The 22,133-nt window shown below is 38.0% G+C and overlaps 2 protein-coding genes and 1 non-coding gene across 5 annotated transcripts; 2 read left to right on the top strand and 1 right to left on the bottom strand.

Annotated features, from left to right (window-relative positions):
- The first annotated feature begins 1,481 nt into the window (after nucleotides 1-1,481).
- simc1 (SUMO interacting motifs containing 1) lies at nucleotides 1,482-7,703 on the top strand. Of its 3 annotated transcripts, none has more exons than XM_057349220.1 (10): nucleotides 1,482-2,335; nucleotides 3,120-4,184; nucleotides 5,469-5,665; nucleotides 5,760-5,829; nucleotides 5,923-6,083; nucleotides 6,197-6,292; nucleotides 6,409-6,540; nucleotides 6,682-6,838; nucleotides 6,947-7,031; nucleotides 7,124-7,703. In XM_057349220.1, the coding sequence occupies exons 1-10, from the start codon at nucleotides 2,204-2,206 to the stop codon at nucleotides 7,345-7,347; spliced, it is 2,319 nt and encodes a 772-aa protein (XP_057205203.1). In that variant the 5' UTR covers nucleotides 1,482-2,203; the 3' UTR covers nucleotides 7,348-7,703. The 3 variants fall into 3 exon arrangements, with proteins under 3 accessions (XP_057205203.1, XP_057205202.1, XP_057205204.1); XM_057349219.1 differs by having other exon boundaries at nucleotides 1,485-2,335; nucleotides 5,412-5,665; XM_057349221.1 differs by lacking the exon at nucleotides 3,120-4,184 and having other exon boundaries at nucleotides 1,488-2,335; nucleotides 5,412-5,665.
- Nucleotides 1,568-1,639, bottom strand: trnaa-ugc (transfer RNA alanine (anticodon UGC)). The gene has a single exon. It is a non-coding gene; the product is annotated as a tRNA-Ala (tRNA).
- A 475-nt stretch (nucleotides 7,704-8,178) lies between the features above and the next one.
- On the top strand, nucleotides 8,179-17,102 carry cnot6b (CCR4-NOT transcription complex, subunit 6b). Its single transcript, XM_057349224.1, has 12 exons — nucleotides 8,179-8,309; nucleotides 9,414-9,544; nucleotides 9,832-10,018; nucleotides 10,148-10,233; nucleotides 10,331-10,435; nucleotides 10,560-10,628; nucleotides 10,714-10,871; nucleotides 11,013-11,167; nucleotides 11,302-11,456; nucleotides 11,571-11,789; nucleotides 11,946-12,148; nucleotides 12,744-17,102. The coding sequence occupies exons 2-12, from the start codon at nucleotides 9,433-9,435 to the stop codon at nucleotides 12,954-12,956; spliced, it is 1,662 nt and encodes a 553-aa protein (XP_057205207.1). The 5' UTR covers nucleotides 8,179-8,309; nucleotides 9,414-9,432; the 3' UTR covers nucleotides 12,957-17,102.
- The last annotated feature ends 5,031 nt before the right edge of the window (nucleotides 17,103-22,133 follow it).

Genomic DNA, 22,133 nt, shown 5'->3' with positions numbered 1-22,133 from the left:
CTCTCTCTGTGCTTGAAAGATACCAGTGTGAAAAAGCTCTCTTTATATCGAGTGAGGAGATTTAGAGACGCTGTGGGCTCTCTGTCGAAGTGACCAGACTCAAACGATTTAAATATAGACTTTAATATGCCTCATTAAATAATAGACACAATTAAAGTGATAATAATGTTTAAATATACATACTAACATGTGGATCTTTTATTGTGAAACCAAGATCTACTGCCAGATTAGTTTTCTACTTGGTCGGTTTTGCGAGTGGATATGTTTGGATTAAATCCTCTTAACGAAAGGATTAAAAAAATTAAAAATAAAGATTTGAACTGATCTAGCTAAATGCATTGTTTGCTGTTAGATGTCTGATGCCAAATATCTCAGTGATATGTAGTCTATCCCACTGTTATTATTTCTTATTGGAAAAATGTTATGATGAGAAACATGTTTAGGGTTATCAGATAAAGGGTTATCAGATAAAACATTCATTTTAATCAATAAAGAAAACGGTGACGATTTTGTTCAGGGGTTCTTAAATATCTTGAACATAAATTTAAACTCTTGTATTATGACAGCGAGCAAGAGAGAAAAGCACATTTCCAGATGGGCTATCTGTGTTTTTGCTGGTTTGAGTCCCAGGAGAATGGTTGGATTGAAAAAGCATACTTAAGAGGGCAACTGAGGCGTGCGCTGGATGTTTATTGTGAAACTTGACCTGGCTGTTCTGGTAAACTTCTCAGTGTATAACCTGTAGAATAGAATTCCAAAGGGACAGAAACCTTGTCACCTCACCTCTTGATCTCATTGAAAAACAACAATCCAACATATTTAAAATTGTTTTTGTAACTTTTCTTACTTGGAAAAACAACTCAAATTGTTTTCATTATGAACAGTAAAAGCTAAGGGGCACTGTTGCCCCGGATACGATTTGTGACACACACGAACGGGCCAGGTCAAAGTGTGTGAACTATAGAGGGCAGATGGGTAGTGTTCAATGTATTTTTAGAATGATGCACATGGCAGGAAGTTTATCAGTGAATGAATGTGTGTGTTCGAAAGAAAGTGATCGGACACCACAAATGACCAAGTGACCTTCCTCGTCTCCAAGACAACTGAGATCTCTTTTGGAAAATTTAGCCACACAGATATTCATTGTAAATCCAGGACATGGGCCTCATTATTGCTTAGCTTACTTATAGGGTCGGCATTGGAATTCTCTGCTAAAGCCCCCTCTGACTAATAATCAAACATAAATGTCTAGTCAATAATCCTTTTTTATGTTTATGTATTTGGAATGACACCACACATGGGCAATTACTAAATTAACATGTCTGTTTAATGAATATACAGTATATAAATTCGCTTAATTTAATATAAGAAATTCCTTGTAGATATCTTGTGATGTATTCTACACATTTTTGACATTATACAACAACAAAACAAATACTGTAAGGTATTGCAATAGCATAAATTTAAAGCAGAAAAGTTTAGGATATCTTGGGACAATTATACTTGTTACATGCATTTACAATTGACGGGTTTCTGTAACATACAAAAAAAAAGAGAATGGAAAAAGTGGAGATGCCGGGGATTGAACCCGGGGCCTCATACATGCAAAGCATGCGCTCTACCACTGAGCTACATCCCCTCCTCTCATACACGTGAAATATTACCTAAATGAAATGACTACCTAAATCTCGATTTTACAATTGAATACACCAAATACACATCGTTTACACATTTTATGAGGTTTAACCAGTACACGTGCTGCACCCAAATATAAAAACATTTTGCTGCTAATGGATTTACATAATTCGCATTTGTTAACACACTTCCGCATGCAGTGACAACATTACGTTACACTTTCGGAAGTTCCTTGCTCGAGTCGTCACATTTCACATCCTCCAATAGCGAAACAAAAACATTTACACACATACCATAGCTAGTATTTACATTTAACAACGTTACATCTTGTTATCCCGGATGCATGTTTGATTGACAGCAACTTACAGACGGAATTGCTCATAAATGACTGTAAACTCTTCTTCACGTGTTTTGTTTGGGCGGCACAGGCATTCAGTTAGCTTGCTAAACCCCGCACATGTTTAACTTACTCGACTGTTCCCGTTTTTTTTCATGGACGAGCTTTATAACGTTACTCTTTTGTGAAAACCTCCGTCATCACAAAAATGACTTAAGGTGATGCAGAACAATGGCGGACATTATTACTGTCAGCTCGGGCAGCGACGACGACGACTCCGACATAATGCTTATAGGCAGCTACAAAGAAGCCAAAGAAGACGCCGTGCCGTTTATCCGACAAGAATGGCTCCCAGTTACACCAGTAAGTTTCTGTCATCGTTTCATCACTGCTGCGGCAAACAGAAGAGTTTCCGATCGTTTACATATGTAAAACAAACGATTTGTTTGGGATGTTTGCTTACGCACATCGGTGCTCGCATTCAAGAGATTTCAACCACATGTGGTTTGCTTAAACACGGCACTAAGCTTTTACACAAGCCTGCTTTTACGAAACCAAATTAGCTTGTTTCACGGGAAAACACCACACAATGGTGTCATTTAACGCTGCGCGCGAATACGTGCGAGGCCAGATCGCGTGCCCGGAGACGTTTACCGTCTGACGCATGTGACGTTACTTTGGCGTGTTTGTAAAATAAATCCACACAGTAAGTTTGCTTATTTAAAATATCGTCAAGAAGTTTTAACAGACGTTAGCCAAAAGCTGCAAAGCTTTAAAAAAATCGATTCGAGAGCGTTTTTGTATGGTCAGTCGTATGCTCGTGCAAATTGTATTAGCTGTGTTTTCAACATGTTGAATATACATTTTAGTTGATTTATTCATGCATTATTTTAAATATCAGGGTATTCCTATAGTTGCATGCTAAAAAATCACCGAAATTGTGCTGGATTTTAATGGAAACTGAATGAGGTTCTGTGCTTGTTGGTTATAACGTTATCTCTCCATTGAGTCATCCGAATCGATATCTGAAACTGTATCTGTAAGCTTTTGGTCGACCACTATTTATGTCTCTATTTCTGTTGGTTCTTTTACTTTCATCTGCCCAAAGGACAGTTCGTCTTCACTCATGCCTACTTATTTGTCTCAGGTCCTCATCGATATCACACACCAAAAGTTGGTCTCTTCCATTCGAAAAGGATTAAATAGAGATCATATTTCCCCCTTAGTTATCGATCTTACAGATATTGACTTGGGACCGCAGGATTCATCCCAGGTTCTGCCATCAATAGATGCCATATACAAGCACGTGGGATACCCTATACATCCAATAACAACATCTTTTGGAAAAGCTGAACAATCTGAATGTCCGATCAACAATAATGGAAAAGATGTAGCCAGTTCAGAATGTAGCCAGGACAGTGTGCAGTCTGCAAACGAAAGGACTTTTGAAAGTTCATCTGAAGTATTGAAAGACTCTGTTGCAGTATCACAGAACACTGAAGAGACACAACTCTCACCGACTGGGTGCAGCGTAAGAGCAGACCAAGAAAAGGAAAAAAAGATTGATTCTTCACAAATACAGGATTACCGTATTCACTCTCCTTACAGCCTTGATAGTCCATATTACTGTCCAAGTGAAGTAGATGCTGTTCTTTTCTCTGATGAATCCAATAATGACACCACCTTCAAAACATGGTACAGCCCGCGGTCACCTCAAATCTGTCAACTTGAAATTCATACTGGATTACAGTCAACGGAGGACGGTGCGACTGTAAATACTGGCGACAACAAAGACGTAACTCAAATGTCGGCAACCCAGATTCCGCCTTCATCCCCCTCCACGCCTTCCTCACTGGGCGTATCGCCCTGTAACCCTGAACGTGCACCCAAACAGAATCAATCCAGCAAACCAAACAGTCCCACCTCTACAGAGATTCTCGCCAGTGACACAGAGGCACACTCACCTGGTTTGTCAACATGGAGCTTATCAAGCAGCAACTTCACCTTTCCCGTCTCCCTCCCTTCCTCGCCAACTTTGTTAGATGTGGCGTCCCGGGAAAACTCCCCAACTAGACTTGGGCAGATAAGCATTGGTGAAGAGCATGAAGATGATAACGGGGAGTCAAATGTTTCTGAAGAAAACACACAACATATATGTCTGGCTCAGTTCAGAAAACTGAGGCAGTGTGTGGTTGGCACGGTTTCACACATGGTAAGAATTTTATTCAGGTAAATAGACATACAGTTTTATGGTTTCAAAATCTCTCTCTGCCTCACTACACTTGTACTTAGAATGTAATTCATTGGCCAAAAAGAGAGAAAACACAAAATAAACAACAATAAAGATGAATTCAACTGACATTATTTAAAATATTTCTATTGCAATAATATCGTTATCATTAATCACTGTATTTTGTCTATGCTGTGTGTAGTGAAAGTCTCATATGCTTTATCTGAAATCATTAACAAACTGCATTACACTATTGTGAATATGATTTAAAACCAGATGTATTCTATTTTGAACAACTAGGGATGCACCGTTATGTCAATTTTGGCCGATAATTCTTTAACATCGGAAGCCGGTAACCAATATATTGGCCGATATACAGTATCTAAATATTAATATAAAATTGATAGGACTGAAACAAAAGGCAAAAATTGGACAACTGCTTTTATTTGAAAACATTCACTGTAGAAAACAAGGTAACCATTGGTTCGCTTTATTCCCTGAAAATCATGTACCAAGCCTACTTTACATTAGTTAACGATTCTTTAACCTTCAAACTTTTCTGGTATGTTTTTTATTTAACAAACAAATGATAGATGTTCTTCCAGAGCAACCCAGAAAGATGTTCTTAATAGCCACAAGTCTAACAGGTCTCAAGACAGAAAGCATTCAGGCAGCAGTCTGATTCAAGCAATATGCTTTTGTTCCTATCATTTACACATTCATAAATACTGTATCTACATCAACAATGTTTTGCTAATAGCAGTAAGTGAATGATCACGACAGAAAGACAGTAGGCTACTCTACTGGATTTTAACTATGAGAAGCGTGGAGCTGAAGTAGTTTAACCAGAGGAAAGGATTTATGATTTTTAGGCTATAATATATCGGCCTAAATTTTATTATTGATATTATACCGATATGGCCGATAATTTATTGTGCATCCCTATGAACAACCCTTAAAACAAATGACATCTGGACACACACTGCTGCCTCACCGATCGTGTCTGTACAATGTTTACTTTTCTTTTTTTGACATGTCGTTACAGATGATGTCTGGCTTAAAGAGAACGTTTTATAGACGTTATCATTCACAAAGTGAAGTTGAAAAGAACTTCTTTACCCTGAAGATATTTGAACATTTTAAATCTCCCCCCAAAACACTACAATCATGGCCTAGAATATTTCATTCGACCATTTTATGTTTTACCAGCTTGAAGATGGAGAAAATGATGAAGACTTTGGTTCTCCTGAACCACTTTGTCGACAGAGCCTCAGCTTGGTTTACAGCACCATTGAGGAGAATTACCCAGAGGGCACTCTTCAGCTTCTGGGTGACTTCATTCAGCCTCGATACTACCCACCTGTGGGTATCACCACACATCTACTCAGGGGGATTTTCTTGGACACACAAAGTCCTTATGTCCTAGCCATAGAGGCCTATAACCTGCTGATGAAGATACAGAGGTAGTGTGATTGCACCTGCTTTGAGTTGATACGTTTGTATCTTATTTGAGTTTTAACAAAGTAAAATGACTGATGAATGTTGTTTTGTTGTCAGATATCACCCTGCGGATAAAGCAACGATCCCGTGGGATTGGGAACTGCTGTCGTCGGTTATGGAGGAAAAGGTAGGAGGACTGTTACATAGTACTGTTACACAATATTTATTAAGCTAGAAGGTTTAATCGACAACGTTTCACACTTCTGCCTGTTGTTTTAAGGATGACACTAAGAGGTTACGGATGGAGGTTCGCTGCATGCTGCTGCAGTATGTGTTGCAGGTTTTAGAAGATGATTTTCAGTTTAAACTCACAAATCGGCATCTTCAAGACTCCGTTGCAAAGGCAATGCTTTCTTGTGACCAAAGGTTCAGACGTGTCAAGTAAGTTACATTTGTTGCTGGAACAAAAACCTCTCTGTTTTTATTTGTCTCAGTTTAGGGATTAGCTATATTGTGTGTAAATATTAGAGACGTGTCTTAATTCTTGCTCTTAGGGATGTAATAAATTGGATAATGAATGCTGTTAAGGAACCAGTACACTACTCAGAAGATGTGGAATATCCAAAGAGAGAGAGCAACAACTGTCTTAAGTATGTGACGTGGTAGTTGTATCATAATTTCATAATTTGTGCATATTAAATTCCAAATAATGATCAGTCCATCCAATGCTAAATAAAGACAAGGCTTACAATTGTCATTGTTACAGGATTGTATTGTCACTTCAGAGGATGTTGACATTGGCCCTGGAGGTGGACAAGGCCCCCCCTCGCAATTCAAACAAACTTTCACAAGAACTCTTCCAAAATCTTCACACACTGTCACCATGCAGGCAGAGAAGGTAAAAACTGAGAAACAGCACAAGCTGGTTTACATATTACATCCATTAGAATTTAAGATGAAATTTGCTGTAGATGAAGAGCTTTCTGTCAATGTTTTCTGTCAGCGATTAACTAAGCCTTCCATTGTTGTTGTGTCTTAGACTCTTATTTTTAAGCACTTTGGAGAGCAAACTGCTGAGATGTGAATTATTGGACATGCTGTTGGATGACGCTTGTTCTCAGAAGAGCACCTTGCCTATGTCTTTAAGCATGCTGCTACACTACCTCCAGAGTGCCACACTACCTTCAGATCCTTCTGTAAAACAAAACAAATAATTACAGTGTTTTATAGCAGATTTTAATATTGCATCGATCTCCTTTGTTATAAATAAACTAAACTGATATGATCTCCCTTTGTGTTGTCAGGATGGAGGAGAGAGATGGAGAAAGTGGGATGAACTACTTCAACTTCTTTGGATGCTGATGCTCAGTTATGAAGAGGTTGTGACAGGTAACAATTACCCATTTTCAGCTTGTACATTAAGTACACACAAATATGTAAGACACTCAAACACCCTTATGCTGTCAACGTTTGTTTCCCAGGTCACCTACAATATCCCATCACCGAGCGTTTTAAAAAGACACGCTCTCCATTGTGGACGCAGAATGACCAGGTGAAACGGTCAGCGGTGCAGAGGGCGGCAGAGGTCTTCCTGTCTCGTGCAGTCAAAGACATTGGTCATGATCTTTCAATGGAGATGAAGGAGTCACTGTCGCAACTACAGGATCACATAACTGACACATCCAGTGTTATTCAGATTCATTGACTTTTTATAAGTACTGTTTTGATGTTTTTACCTTTTAAAGACATATACTTTTAAATGACTTATGTTTGTTCAGCAGACTGTACAACACTCGATCAGTTATTTTAGTTTGTGCTATTTGATGTCTATAAAGCAGCTTTGTATGGCTTTATGTTCAACATTTCTAGAAAAAGATCAACACCTCAAATCTCTATCACTACCCAATAAAACCACAGCAGCACCTTCAATAATACACCTAAGATTGTTTGTCTAAGTTTTAACTGTTCATTAATGAGTAGTTATTATCATATATAAATAATTTTCATATTTGTTTAATATTTCAAACAAAACAACAGCAATCAACTTTGGTAACAACCAAACTATTAATTACTAAAAATATTTAGTGTAAATGATTTCCTACATGAAAACACTATTTTAAACCCACATGAAAAATCCCACTGTGCACTGTAGTGTTTACTATAGTAAATTGTAGCAAACACTAGTCTATTATAATCACTATAGTGTTCTACAGTATTAACTATACTTATAATACATTGTAGTAAATACTGTACTACATTATTTAGGATGGTAAAATAAAAAACACTAGTATTTAGGAATTTTACTATAGTAAATACATACTATAAATGCATGTAGGAATGGTCACATAATTCCAATCACTTATTCTGTTTGTGTCAAGAGTTTTCAAAGCCGTTTTGACAACACTACGAAATACCAAACCAACCCTCATCATATTTACGTTCTAGTTAGGCAACTTACTAGGAGTAAGACACGACCTGTGTGATGTGGGCACATGGACCCTTGTTTTGGAAAGCACACAACATCCTCAGACAGACAGATGTACGAAAACCCTCCGCCATGATGTTAAGATGCATCCTGTAGCTGCACAGCCGACACGAACGAATGAACTAAAGCTAAATTACATTTGAGACACAAATTTGACTTCAGGAGTTGGTATGCAATTGGAGGTAATTCTGAAACATAATTTATAACGATTTGCATCGGATTTATCTTTTCGCTTCGGTTTGCTATGCAAGTTAGCTGTAGCTAAACTAGTTAACTTAGCCTGTATCTCTTTGTTCGTATCCAGGAGTGACTATAAAGCTAATTATATTGTTTTTTGAATACTTGTACATGTTTAAGTGAATATCGTGACGCGTGCTCATTGATGTGTGTGTTCATTGAGAGCTAACTTAAATCTTTCATTGGATTCCAAGTTCACCAGCTAATGCTAGCAAACAAGGTTAGCTTTAAACCAACATATTTCCTGCTACAAAACCAGACGCATAACCTACTGCTTTCTCAAAAGTGAACTTTTCCATTATTATATGTTTTTGGCAATTTGGAGGATTTTTTTATGGTATTGTTGGGTTAATATGGGTTATTAGCGTAGTTTAGAGCTAGTTGTTTGTTAGCTTACATGCTATGTAGCATTTCTTTATTTTTAGTCGCAAAATAATTTTAATGCTTTTTTTTGGTGTTTTGGAGATGTAGTTGTTTTATTATAATTATTGTTTTATTAGGGTTTTCGTAATAGGTTTGATTCGGTGCTGTGAGGAGCTAACTAACAGCTGTGCTCTAACGTTAACGTTACTTCAAAAAGTTGTTTGTTTTGACACTAGTTCCTGTACCGAGGTCATTTATTTGCGTTTATTAGTGCTTGTTTATTTTAGATAATTTTTGCTATTTATCGAAACAAAGACGACAGGGGCAGTGCTTTAAAAGTTACTGAGACTCGATAGTTGCTTTAAAACAGTTTGCTGCGCGTAGTTTACGTTACATGCAGGTTGTGACGTTACGTTTTAACGATCCATATCCACAGACAGGTGAACTAAGCTGCAGATAACTTTTCTATATATTTCATGCTCTCATTTACCTAAAAGAGAATATTTAAATCCACAGTTTTAGCCTATACTGAAACTGAAATAGTATTCTTAGTATAGCATATGGATTGAAAATATGGCTTATTTTTTAAAAATAATTTCAGATGTAAATTGTGGACTGGATATTTATACATTTACTAAGGCTTTGATATGTCTTAAAAATCTTTTATTAAATTGTGTTGTGTTTAGGTTTCACAGTGGTCTAGTGATGCCCAAGGAGAAATATGACCCGCCTGATGTCAGGCGGATGTACACTATCATGTCCAGTGAGGATGCAAACAGTGGGAAAAAATCCACCTGGGATGGACTTGAAATAACTGGTATGGTTCTCTAAAAATGTGGGTTTACCAGGTCTGCATGTAGTTCACAGATAAACATTATTGAGTAAAAGTTAACATTGCAATGCACCCACATATTTGGAGGGAAAGAGTGATGAACATTGTAACCAAAATACAGACCCGGTAAACAGGTGTGAAAAAAACATTTTAGTGGTGTGCTAGCAGCAATGTTGATTATAGTTATGTGATCAATGAAAAGCCCATTTTCTCTCTATAGCTGATAATGTACTATAATGTTGAAGAAAAATAATGTTTTGTGTGTGTTGCAGGTAACGTTCGGAGTCTCAGCTCAGCCCTTTGGTCGCTCACTCACCTCACCTCTCTGCACCTAAATGGCAATTGCCTATCACGCATCCCACCCGACATTGCCAAGCTGCACAACCTTATGCTCCTGGACTTGTCGTCTAATAAGATCAGGAGCCTGCCAGCAGAGCTTGGCAACATGGTGTCTCTCAGGTGAGGTGCTTGGAGCAAAGCTGCTTGCATTCTTTTCATGGATCATTTGTTTTGTGTAATGTGGAAAACTATCATTTGTTATGTATCTAAGTCATTTATTCCATCCAAATGACCTTGTGTTTGAAACAGGGAACTGCTTTTAAATAACAACCAGCTGCGGGTCCTGCCTTACGAATTGGGCAAACTGTTTCATTTACAAACACTGGGCTTGAAAGGTAAGTGATCTCTTTGCCAGAAACAGCGACATGTTGAGATCATTGCAGAATAGAAAATATTTGCCATTGATGTTTCTCATCGTATTTGTTTCTACAGGCAATCCACTCAGTCAAGAAATCATGAGCCTCTATCACGAGCCTGATGGCACCCGCCGACTGCTGAACTACCTTTTGGACAATCTCTCTGGTGCTATCAAGCGCAGTAGGTGTCATAAATGTTTATTAAAGATCTGTATTTTCGAAGTTTATTTCGCGTTGTCTTTAATGTAACTTACTATAGCTGATAAACAATATTATTCTAAAATGCATGTGCCTTTACTGATCAGTCTCAACAGAACAACCTCCGTCCAGATCCTGGATTGTGCTGCAGGAGCACGATAGAACGAGACCAACAGGTAAACGATTCTTAAAATGACTGAAAATCTGAAAAGAGCAGAGGACACTTCTCCTGATCGTTCTTTCTCGTCTTTGCACCGCCAGCCCTAATAACTGTAATGTGCTACAACATGCTCTGTGATAAGTACGCCACGCGCCAGCTCTACGGCTACTGCCCGTCCTGGGCCCTTAACTGGAGCTACAGGAAAAAGGCAATCATGCAGGAGATCCTCGGCTGCAATGCAGACATCATCAGCTTACAGGTAAAGAGATTGCAGTCCTAATGGATGAGGTGAAGTGTTTTTCTCTTGAAGGGTTGTGCTATTTTTAGATCAGTGATGCACAACAGGTAGACGCCTACCGTGCTGTCTGTTAGAGGGCTTTATGTGCTGTGTCGTCCGCAGGAAGTGGAGACGGAGCAGTATTACAACTACTTCCTGGTGGAGCTGAATAAACAGGGATACGATGGATTCTTCAGCCCCAAATCGCGAGCCAGAACCATGTCGGAATCAGACAGAAAACATGTCGATGGGTGTGCAATATTCTTCAAGACGGAAAAGTAAGTAAAAGTTTGTTTCGCAGATTACGGTGTCATTAACATTCATGTGCTGTTTTCTTTTTTTTTTGAGGTGTTCTGTGGCTTGGGATGTTTGTTTAAATGGAACCTGATTGAAATGTTTTTTTTTCTATTAGGTTCAGCATTGTGCAGAAACATACAGTAGAGTTTAACCAGCTGGCCATGGCCAACTCTGAGGGCTCGGAGGCGATGCTCAATCGAGTCATGACCAAGGATAACATTGGGGTTGCTGTGTTGCTGGAGCTAAAGAAGGAGTTACTAGAGATGTCATGTGAGTCTCTGGTTATATGTACTTGCATATCTTATGGGTTATGAATAACAACAAAAAAATAAAATGAATCTGATTTTAGGATATTGTTCCGTAAATTCGTTTTTTCTCCTACAGCTGGTAAATCCCTCCAGGAGAAACAGCTCCTACTAGTGGCAAATGCTCACATGCACTGGGACCCAGAATATTCTGATGTGAAGCTGGTGCAGACCATGATGTTCATGTCGGAGGTGAAGAATATAATAGACAAGGCATCTCACAACCTGAAGCTCTCCGGCGAAACCAGCTCCATCCCTCTGGTGCTGTGTGCTGATCTCAATTCACTTCCTGACTCGGGTAGGCCTTCTTAAACGGACAGCTTGTCTAAACATTTTGATTTTGATTGACGTGTTTAGGTTTTTGACAGTGGGACAGAATGTGGGGTGAAACTTGATGGGTATGGGGGGATTTGGTATTGGGAGCAGACATCATGAGTTGTTAATGTAATAACAGGTGTTTTGGAGTACCTGAGCACTGGTGGAGTGGACTGCACACATAAAGACTTCAGAGAACTGCGCTACAGCGACAGCCTGACCAACTTCAACTGCAATGGCAAGAACGGCACGTCCAGCGGACGCATCACACACGGTTTCAAGCTGAAGAGTGCCTACGAGGACGGGCTCATGCCTTACACCAATTACACTTCTGACTTTAAGGTAAGAAAAGCAAGGGCAGGTTAACCTCAGTTTTTCGTTCACAGCTCTTGCCAGAGATCCTGGACATCACAGCAAAATTGCAAATATGTTGTTTAAAGAATATTTGTCATTCTGTATTTACAGAAGGTTTATTAAGGTGTATTTTGTGTTGAATGTATTGTTGGCTGTGGTGAAAATAGGAAACCAGGAGTGATGGGATACTTCACAAACTCGTACCTTAGCTTCATAGTTTTTGCGCAAGACGTGCTTTTATAACACAAAAAGGTGTGCTTGCATCTTTGATAGTTGATGGTTGGTTTGTGTGTTTAGCTGAAAGCAAATAATAGGGACATGGATGCATCACAGCAACAACTCTGATGCTTACTGCTTTTGTTAGTTACAATTCTGTTCATTTTTGAGGATGTAGTCCTTAAACACCCACAGTGCAGTCTTTAAAATTCTACTCTATATAGCTTTATGCTACACATAAAGTGACACAAAAATTAGTTGGTGACACAAAATTGTTCCTTTAATACAAATAAAATACTTGGTGTGATTTACTTTACAAATTGACGTTTGCAAATCTTAAATCTCCTTTCTTCTGAACCCCATTTAGGGTATTATTGACTACATCTTCTACTCCAGGCCACAGCTCGGCGTGCTGGGTGTCCTGGGGCCCTTGGACACAAACTGGCTCCTAGAGAACAATATCAATGGTTGCCCACACCCTCATATTCCCTCCGATCACTTCTCCCTGTTTGCACAACTGGAGTTGGCCCTGCCTTATCTTCCCTCTCTCAATGGAGTCCACTTACCTGGACGCAGGTAGTGGGTCCCTCCAGCCAGTCGTGGCGCCGCAGAAGTTTTTCTGAAAACATACTGAAAACGATAAAACCTCCAAGCGATTTTTATATATATATATTTTGTTTCTCTCTTCTATCTTTATTCATTTTTAGGGTCCAAACATCTTTGTATTTTTTCAGGGAGTTTTTTAAGATATGATTTCATTTTTTAATCGTCCCGGTCATGGATTTTTGTTGAATCACTCCCTCCCATTGGCTTGATTTTATATATTTATGTAAAGATGAGGGTAACATACTTGGTCACACACTCAAATGGATTACATGTTTTTAAGTGTCATTTATGGCCAGTTACAATTCAGATTCTGGTTAAGCATGAACTTTTCCCTGTCTTATGACTTTAATTAGCTCAGGCACAATAAACTTTATTTAATGAAATGACTTTTACGCACACAATTTTATCTTTATCCAGTTAGCAATAGGTGCATTTTAAATTCAAGAGCATGTTTGCTCAGCTTTAAAATGACAGCCTTTTGTTTTCAGTTGTACTTCACTTCATATACTGTACACTTGCAAAACTTTCATTTGAATGAGTGACCAATGTGTTGTGCAGACCAAACTCGATAGTGAATCCCCAGCGGTGTAGGATTGTGGAACACAGTCCTTGTGTGGTGCTGAAACTCGCTTTACATTGGTGCTGCGTCTAAGTTTTATTCTCCCATCAATGGTGCAATATTCAGAACGGACTAAAGCTAAGCTAAGGCACTGTTGTGGAATGTTTTTTAACAAGCTTAGGTATCGTAAAAAAAGCACTTATACGTCTTTCTCTCTCTGCCTGTGTTAAGGTGGGAGTTTGTAAGATGTAAGCTTAATCGCTCAAGACGTAAACCAAATTTTAGAACGACTTAATTTTGCGGCGCTTCTTTTTGCACACTATTGTTTTAACCCTTTGTACAGTACTCTCTTTGGTTCTTTGTTTGACAGGCCGTGTGAATTATTTAATCTTCACTTGATCTCATTGTGGAATCTCTCCGGTTTTGATTATAGATGGGAGGGGGTTTTATTTCTTTTAGATGGGGAGATTTTATAGAAAAACTTTTCAGTCTTTTAAACCAGCGATTTCTCACTGTATTGGTATCTCCTGTTCTTTCCTCACACACACACATGCTTGAAAGATCTGTAGCACTGTTCTCGAGGCTAGTATTGTTCTGTCCTTGCTGTAAACCCCCCATATATTGTATCGGAGCAAAGGGGTCCTCGCAGGTCTTTGTACAAATTTAATCAAATATACAAACTGACATATTTAGGCTTGACTTGATTGTATATGAGCCACATGCAAGAACCTTTTTTAAATGTTTTTTGTACTGAGAATAAATTATGATCCAAATTCAAAATACGATTGTATTATAAGCTACGTTTTTATCAAAGTTAATCAAACTTACCAGCTTGTGGAAAAGACAAAGAGGTTGTTCCTGTTCTCGCTGCCATGCCTTTGCGATGCCTTTCTCATTTTGCACTTCTTTTACTTTAGTAATTCTTTTTGTAACTTTCTGAGCACATTCTTTGGTATATTCATACCTTAGAATTGCATTTTGTCCAGTCATCCATCTCGTGCTGTTTTGAAGTGTGACATAATCGTGACGTTTTATATTATTCCATCTATGTGTCAGTAAAACTTTTGTCATTTCATTATATACAGAGCTTGATATCATGCATCTGTGTTTTTCGCGCCCTTCAAGTGAGAAAATCTACAACCTCTTGTCATTTAAAGAATCTTAATGTCATTGTGGTGCACGTTTTGTGTAGCTTTCTTTCGGATTGAGTTCTGGTGATTCTTCATTTTATGCTGTTCAAGTTTCAAGAAATCAGGTAAAGGACAACATTTTTCGCTTTAAAGAGTTCATAACTAGGGATTTTTAAGGTCCTACTTTGGTTTATGGAGTGTGCAACAAGTTTATGTACATAGAAGGTGTAAAAACACTATTTCGTAATAATAGGCAGTTATTCTTACCTTACTTCTTGACTGACTCTCAAATGATTCGTTCCGCGATTCATCTGTCTAATCCCGCTAGCCTAGTCTGCTGTGATTGGTCTACCGCTCACGAGCTACAGTGTTTGGGGGAGAAGAGTGAAGTTTTCACGGGCAGTCCTAGCAAAACGTAGGCGGTTTGCGAATCGTACTAGGGACTAATCGTTTGCGTGATTCAGAGTCGAAATTGGCTTTTTTCCAAGCCAATAACTTTATTCATTCACCTTCGGATTTACAATTTGGCAGACTGCTTACTTTCAAACACGGCAACATTACACACTGCATGAAATGTCATTTTCATGATCTCATGTTATGTACTCTTTAAAAGTATTTTGATCTGCATTTCAAACCAGATTTTGTGATTTTTAAAATACCACACCAAACATTTTAAGTTCCAAGCTATGTTGTATAATCTAGTGTGCTTTAATACTCCTCCATGTCTGCCCATAATTTCCCCTACGTAGCCATAATCTTTTATGTGTAGTGCCGGCGTGATGCATTCTGCTGTGAAGCCAATTGTAAAAGACTTTCATCCTTTGGTTCCTTTTAATTAGTTGATTAGTTGGAAAGGTGGATTTTTAATTTATTTAAACACTCTTTCTATAATATTAGTTATAAGCCTTCGGACAAAAATGTAACTTTTATAACTGTAAATGATACCTGGTCAACTTGTGGTGAGGTGTTTTAGCGCTTGATGTATTTTGGTTGACCATCACAAGCTTAACATGTCATAAATCTGTTTATTTTAACTATGCAGCATAACTGAATTCGAGTCTTTGTTTTAGCAGCAAGGACCAGAACAGTTTGTTATATTGGGCCTCTTCAAAATATTCACTTTTTTGTCTTATTAAATGACCATAAATTGTTAATAGTATTATAGTAGGATTGAGATTAGCTTTTTGTACAGTGTGAATAAAATGTGTATTGCATATTTTCATTTCTACAAAACATGAATTGTGGTCTGTATGTGTATATAATGAATTCTCTTGCATTATTGATTTTTTATTTGTTTTTCAAAATGAACATGTTTCCTAACACAAATGTTTCTCGGATTGCAGCCGGTTCCATCACCACAGACTCACAGTGAAATCTTGTTTTATTAGTAAACACGTGCTGTGGTGTAAAGACAGGATAGGTTTGGGATTGAAGTCATTTAAATGTTGAAGTATTTAACTTGATATCAGTGCATTTCAATCAGTAATACGTGGCGACACAAGAAAAATTGAAACTAAATTCAGAGACCCTTGTCGTTCCCTGATTGTTATTTACAGCAGTTCATTCGGTTTTGTTTTTGCCCCCCGTTCTCTTAGACAGAGGTTGTAATGGTAAAATGCATACTTTAACTTTTGATTTTAAATTACTTGTATCCCAGAGTAATGTGCGACGTTAAGTTATTTGTAGGTTAATTCATCCACTCTTGCTTTCTAAACTTTTCTGTGAGTCTGTTTGATTTATTTAGGGCGGCACTATCTGCATGTGCAACTAATAGCAGATAGGTGAGGCGTGTCTACAATCCGTTTGGTGACCCTAGTGGCACAGAAATTGCGCACTTCATCTTTAGATACAAACATTTCAGTAGTTCACAAACATCTATGTGTAAATTATTAATAATCTGTGCAGTTAATGGATAATGTTTTTCAACCATCCCCATTTTTCTTTACATCTTTTTTTCTCGCTTTACCCTTTATAATGAAACTTAACTTTTTCTCCAGCCTTCATTTTTGATATGAGAAACCCTGCTGCAATAAAACTGGATTAGCTAAAACCTTTTTTTTACCTCAGAATCCTTAAGTTTTTCATAGGCCAACAACCTTGTGTAGTAGTTTCTCTGTACGAACACATACAGTGTAAATATTGCCACAAGCCATTATGTAATACATGGGATCAACTCTTGTTTACCATTCAACATAATGCCAGCAGTGATAAACAACAAGCATTAAAAAACCTTTTACAGTAGTCAGTGAATGTTCAATCTGTAATAAAATCCAAAATGGGCAGCTCTTTTTAAAGAAGTCGCCTCTGGAAAACAAATGGTAAACAACTATTTTCTGCCTGTTCTCTGTATTCTTAGTTCTAGAGATCTGTACATAGTTTCCTGTATGTATTTTCCTATCTATGGTTGATAATAAATTCTTTCTGCTTCTGATCTGCTGTTTTCTTTTTATCTGCTGGAAGAATATAACCTAGCTTCTCTGCCACCTTGTATCCTTTAACTGCAAGATAATGGTATTCGAAAAAATAGTGTTTAATGTTACTGTGAGAGCGAGCTACTGAAATTTCACTTCAGTAAAACATTTTAGGTTTAACTTTCTAAAAATGTTTGTGCTTTTGGTACTGTTAAATGGCAGTTTGGTTTTCATTCTCTAACAGGTTTAGGGTGACATCCACAAGGGGGCGACATATAATCAGAAAGGAGCACAGAAGCCCAGAAAGAGTTTGAAACATAGAACCCTAATAGTCTTTGCAACAATAATCTTGATTTGTGTGTTTTATTCTCCGTGGGAGTTTGTTTAATTGTAAACACAGAAAGATTTAGCTTGAACATGTCATTTGCTGTTATTTGAAGGCATTGCATCCCCTATCGTTCTATTGTCGAAAGTTATGGCAACTAAAATTTCATTCTCACTTTGTAAAAGTGAGTACGAGAAATACTGTAGTATGCTTTTGGACAAACACTTTTAACTGCTAAAAATTATTGAAGGAAAAGTTAGTCAAAACATAAAAGCTCCACTTTACGGTATCGAATTAAAGATCATGTCGCTGACCTTTTTAAATGTAATTTTTGTAACCGTGTGAGTAGCCTATGCGTTAGAGGTGTTACAATATACCGGCATGGTCAATAATCAAGATGTTGACATTTTCAATATGGTGTTAATTTACAAATAATATTTTAAATAATCCAGCAGTTTAAACTGTTGTTTTAAGAGCCACAATGGTTACAAACTCACTCTCTCTCTGCCCCACTGCACTCGTATTTTAAGTGCAATTCAAAATAAACAAAATGAAAGCTTAGGGCATGTTCAGACTTAACTTCGTTTTTGAAGCTGCTAGCGTCTGTTTTACATTATAATCCTATTGAGTAAACCATGTTGACGTCCTGAGCGCTTTTTTAAACGCCAGCGCCGGCATCTTTTTCTGCAGCTCAGAGCGTCTTTTGAGGTTGAAAAAAGTTCAACTTTTCTGAAAATAAAAAAAAAAGCTCTACATCAAGCTCCCTTTTCACAGCTAACCAATGGTAGAGACCTGTCGTTTCCATAACAACATGCGAGGAACGTGATTGGTCGAGAAAGCTCAAGCTCGAAAAAATAAAATGGCAGCCGAAACGCCCTTTGGAGCATAGTTTTGTATAAATGTAAGTTTAATTTTCACTTTCAACAACTTCTGATTGCATTTCTAGGGGGAAATTAGTTTTGTCATTTTTAAATACGTGATTAGTTATTGCAAAGACGCTCTCTGTTTATAATTCAAATAGACTTCCATTACGCTGCCTCTGAAGTAATGGCGTTCGTCTGCTATTTGTAACCAAACGCTGCCAGCGTTTTGTTTTACTAAAAAAAGCACCTTTGTCAACTTTTTCTTGTCAAAAAAGAAGTCAAGTCTGAACACGGCCTTACTTTGGTTTGTTTATTTAAAAAAATATTATTATTTTGGCCATATAACTGTGTAGTGAAAATCTGATCTTATCTAGTGTGCACCAATAACACCCAGACTTAGTTCAAATCATAATATGCTACCTGTTGTGACAACAGTAAATAATAATGAAAATGGAACAAAATCTGGCACCACATCTAGCAAAGTACACAATGCACATAAAGCATTTTTCTGTAAGAAAATCACAAGTTTAACTCTGAACTGAGTGCAACTCTAGCTCAGTGATATAAAATTTTGAGGCGTTTTGGAGAACACCCAAATCTTGAAACGAATTTGAACAAATTTTAAGTAAAAGCACACAATGTGTTTATATCATGCAGTTTTGTTGTACGGCTTCTATTTTGGCTGTACTTTCCTTTTGCTCTCAGGTCTTTCATCTCCAGCAGCAGATTTGCATGGATGGTTGGAGAGTCCAGTGTTTGGGTCCTGGCTGCTGGTTATTGCACTGACGTGGCAGAGTTCAACATCTTGCTAAGTGTTTGCAGATGTGTCACGCACGTTAGCATCCTTTCTGTTTCTTTCCTCGGATTATGACAACACCATTGCACCTAACCACAGTTCACGCAGAGGCCTGTGGAAAACATGACAGACTGTTTTTATACATGATTTGCTCTCAAAGAGGTGTTTTAGACATGAAACATACAGTTTTTCAGAAGCAAGGCTGTGCTTGATAGATAACTTTAGCAACCACAATTAAAACGACATTTATTGTGAACAGGAGTGTTTAAAAATCTGTAGAAAATGCTTCTATTTAGTATCTTTCTCATTAAATCAGTTTTCATTTAGAAAGTATATATTTAGGTCATAGTTTGAGTGAAATGCCTTAAAATGTGGTTTTTCCTGTTTTTGCTTGGACAGCATGCGCTCAATGCGCTTTCAGAATGTTCCAGAGCATCTCATTTGTTTCAATGGAACCAAGGACACGTGACCTTTTGTGCAAAGGGTTTAATGTTAAAGAGTACATAACATAAGATCATGAAAATGACATTTCATGAGGTGTGTAATGTTGCCGTGTTTGAATGTAAGCAGTCTGCCAAGTTGTAAATCCGAAGATGAATGAATAACAAAGGTATTGGCTTGGAAAAAGGGAGTCGACTCTGAATCACGCAAACAAGTCGTCCCTTGTCCGAGTCGCGAACCGCCGCGGATTTACGTCACTACATATAGTCCCCGCCTGCGTTTTGCTAGGACTGCCCGTGAAAACTTCACTCTTCTCCCCAAAACACTGTAGCTCGTGAGCCTCGTGAGCGGTAGACCAATCACAGCAGACTAGACCATCTGACCAATCACATCAGACTAGGCTAGTGGAAAGGAGAGGATTAGACAGATGAATCGCGGAACGAATCATGTGAGAGTCAGTCAAGAAGTAAGGTAAGAATAACTGCCTATTATTACGAAATAATAGTGTTTTTACACCTTCTATGTACATAAACTTGTTGTTGGACACTCCATAAACCAAAGTAGGACCTTAAAAATCCCTAGTTATGTACTCTTTAATGTTCAATGTCACAAATTTGCTTACTTGGTTAGGGACATAGAATCATAACTGTTATTTTTGCTTTACATCATTATTTACATCTATAGGATCAGTGTGTAAGATTAAGGAGGATCTATTGATAGAAATGCTATATAATATACATAACTGTCTTCAGATGTGTATAAGGCCTTACATAATGAAGCGTTATGTTTTTATTACCTTAGAATGAGCTTTCTATCTACATACACCGTGGGTGTCCTTGCATAGAATTTGCCATGTTGTTTCTACAGTAGCCCTAAACGGACATAATGCTCTACAGAGCGTGTTTCGTAAATACATTATCTCCTTCGACAAAAATGCGAAAATGTGATGACATCTTAGTCCTGTGTCAGCCACCTCACCACTAGATGCCACTATATTTCGCTGACTGGTCCTTTAATTGTCAAAATATGTTCACAGTGACTGAAAAACCGATGGTTACCTGCGATATTGTAATACACTATTGAACAAAGGTCACAAACGGCATTTGTCGGTGATGCTAATAAATGTTAGTCAGATGAAAAGGTCTTATTTTTAATTATCAGTGTTGACGACCCTGCCTTTCTCATGATGGATCTGCTGTTCCGTTGTCTTGGTAAAGAGGACCACCTGAACTTTCGGGGATTAGCCGTTGTCAAGGGTGAGCCAGGCAGACTTGCTCTCCACGGCAACCGTGAAATTAGATGCGAAATACAAGGGTTTAGGTAGCCTTGACGACCACAAACAACAGCTGAGGCTTTAAGGGGCTTCCAATGGCGCGACGCCTTTCCTCAGAGAGCTTAAATGTCTCATCTTCATCTTCTGTCTGTTCTCCCTTCCATTTTTCTGTGATGACAGATGATTGGCCCACTGGTCTTCTTCATACCAACCCACCCATAATCCCTCAATTCATCTGGCTTTGAGTACAGTACCATCTTTTTTCTTTTTATGTTCATGGTTTGTGTTGAGTAGTGCTGTAGATCATGCAGGAGATTAGAAGATCCCAAGAAAACATTCTTGTACACTATATGTAGGGATGATGGGTCAAACAGTTCAAGCTTTGCTTCATTCACTGCAGTAAATATAGTTTTTAGTGTTGATGCTCTTGCTGGTTCAATCCTTGGCCAAGCCTCACATGACACGCCCATGAACTGCCCACAGCTCCCTCACTGACTGCCTGATGAACATTGCAGACACATTGATTTTACCAGGGCCAATATGATTGGCTGGGTTTACTCCAGGAAACAAAGTTGTGTTTATAATATGTATATAATAATATTATAATATGAGAGAGTTCTTTTGAAAAGTACACTATGTATATTTATGAGCAGAAATGTATATTTAATAAAAAAGATCAATTGTAAAAAAAAATATTGTTCAGAGATTGCTCTTTCATAGCTCAGGAGAGTTGATGGAGTTCTCAGTTGTTTCATTTAAGTGTCAACTTGGTCTGAGTTGTTTCTCCTAAAATTGCTTTATAGGAGAAATAAAAATAGAAACAAATGATACAATTATTACAAGAGTATGGAGCTGTAAAAGAATGCATAGGTATTGAATTGTATGGGTAAAATGATCAGAATTTGGGCATGTTTTGGGTAAATTTAGGGAAAAAACTTCAATAATAACAACTTTTGCTCAATTTGTGACATTGTTGAGATCACTTCTGATTGTTGAGACATTTGTGAGATTGCTGGCTCTTTTTCTCAGGAGAGATTATGAGAGATGCAAATTTCCCTTTGCTCAGAGTGCTGATGCCTAGGAGAACTTTTGCGTTCTCTCGCAAACATATTTGCGTTATCTCGCAAAAGTTTTGCGTTCCCCCGAGAAACATTGCATTCCCTCGCAAAACATTTGCGTTCCCTAGCAAAACTTTCGCGTTCTCTCGCAAACATATTTGCGTTATCTCACAAAACTTTTGCGTTCTCTCACAAACATATTTGCGTTATCTCACAAAACTTTTGCGTTCTCTCGCAAACATATTTGCGTTATCTCGCAAAACATTTAAAAGTCCTCTCGCAAACATATTTGCGT

The sequence above is a fragment of the Triplophysa rosa genome, linkage group LG13 (genome assembly GCF_024868665.1).
Source record: "Triplophysa rosa linkage group LG13, Trosa_1v2, whole genome shotgun sequence".
Lineage (NCBI taxonomy): Eukaryota > Metazoa > Chordata > Actinopteri > Cypriniformes > Nemacheilidae > Triplophysa > Triplophysa rosa.
Note: the sequence above shows the minus strand (reverse complement) of the source record. Positions and strands in the feature narration are given on the sequence as shown.

Bases quoted from the DNA above. Each gene is read 5' to 3' on its own strand.
- simc1 (XM_057349219.1), top strand. From the start codon at position 2,204: ATGGCGGACATTATTACTGTCAGCTCGGGCAGCGACGACGACGACTCC. The intron at 5,666-5,759 runs GTAGTGTGATTG...TTTTGTTGTCAG, and splicing joins CTGCTGATGAAGATACAGAG to ATATCACCCTGCGGATAAAG. The intron at 6,293-6,408 runs GTATGTGACGTG...TCATTGTTACAG, and splicing joins GAGAGCAACAACTGTCTTAA to GATTGTATTGTCACTTCAGA.
- cnot6b (XM_057349224.1), top strand. From the start codon at position 9,433: ATGCCCAAGGAGAAATATGACCCGCCTGATGTCAGGCGGATGTACACT. The intron at 11,168-11,301 runs GTAAGTAAAAGT...TTTTTCTATTAG, and splicing joins ATATTCTTCAAGACGGAAAA to GTTCAGCATTGTGCAGAAAC. The intron at 12,149-12,743 runs GTAAGAAAAGCA...AACCCCATTTAG, and splicing joins ATTACACTTCTGACTTTAAG to GGTATTATTGACTACATCTT.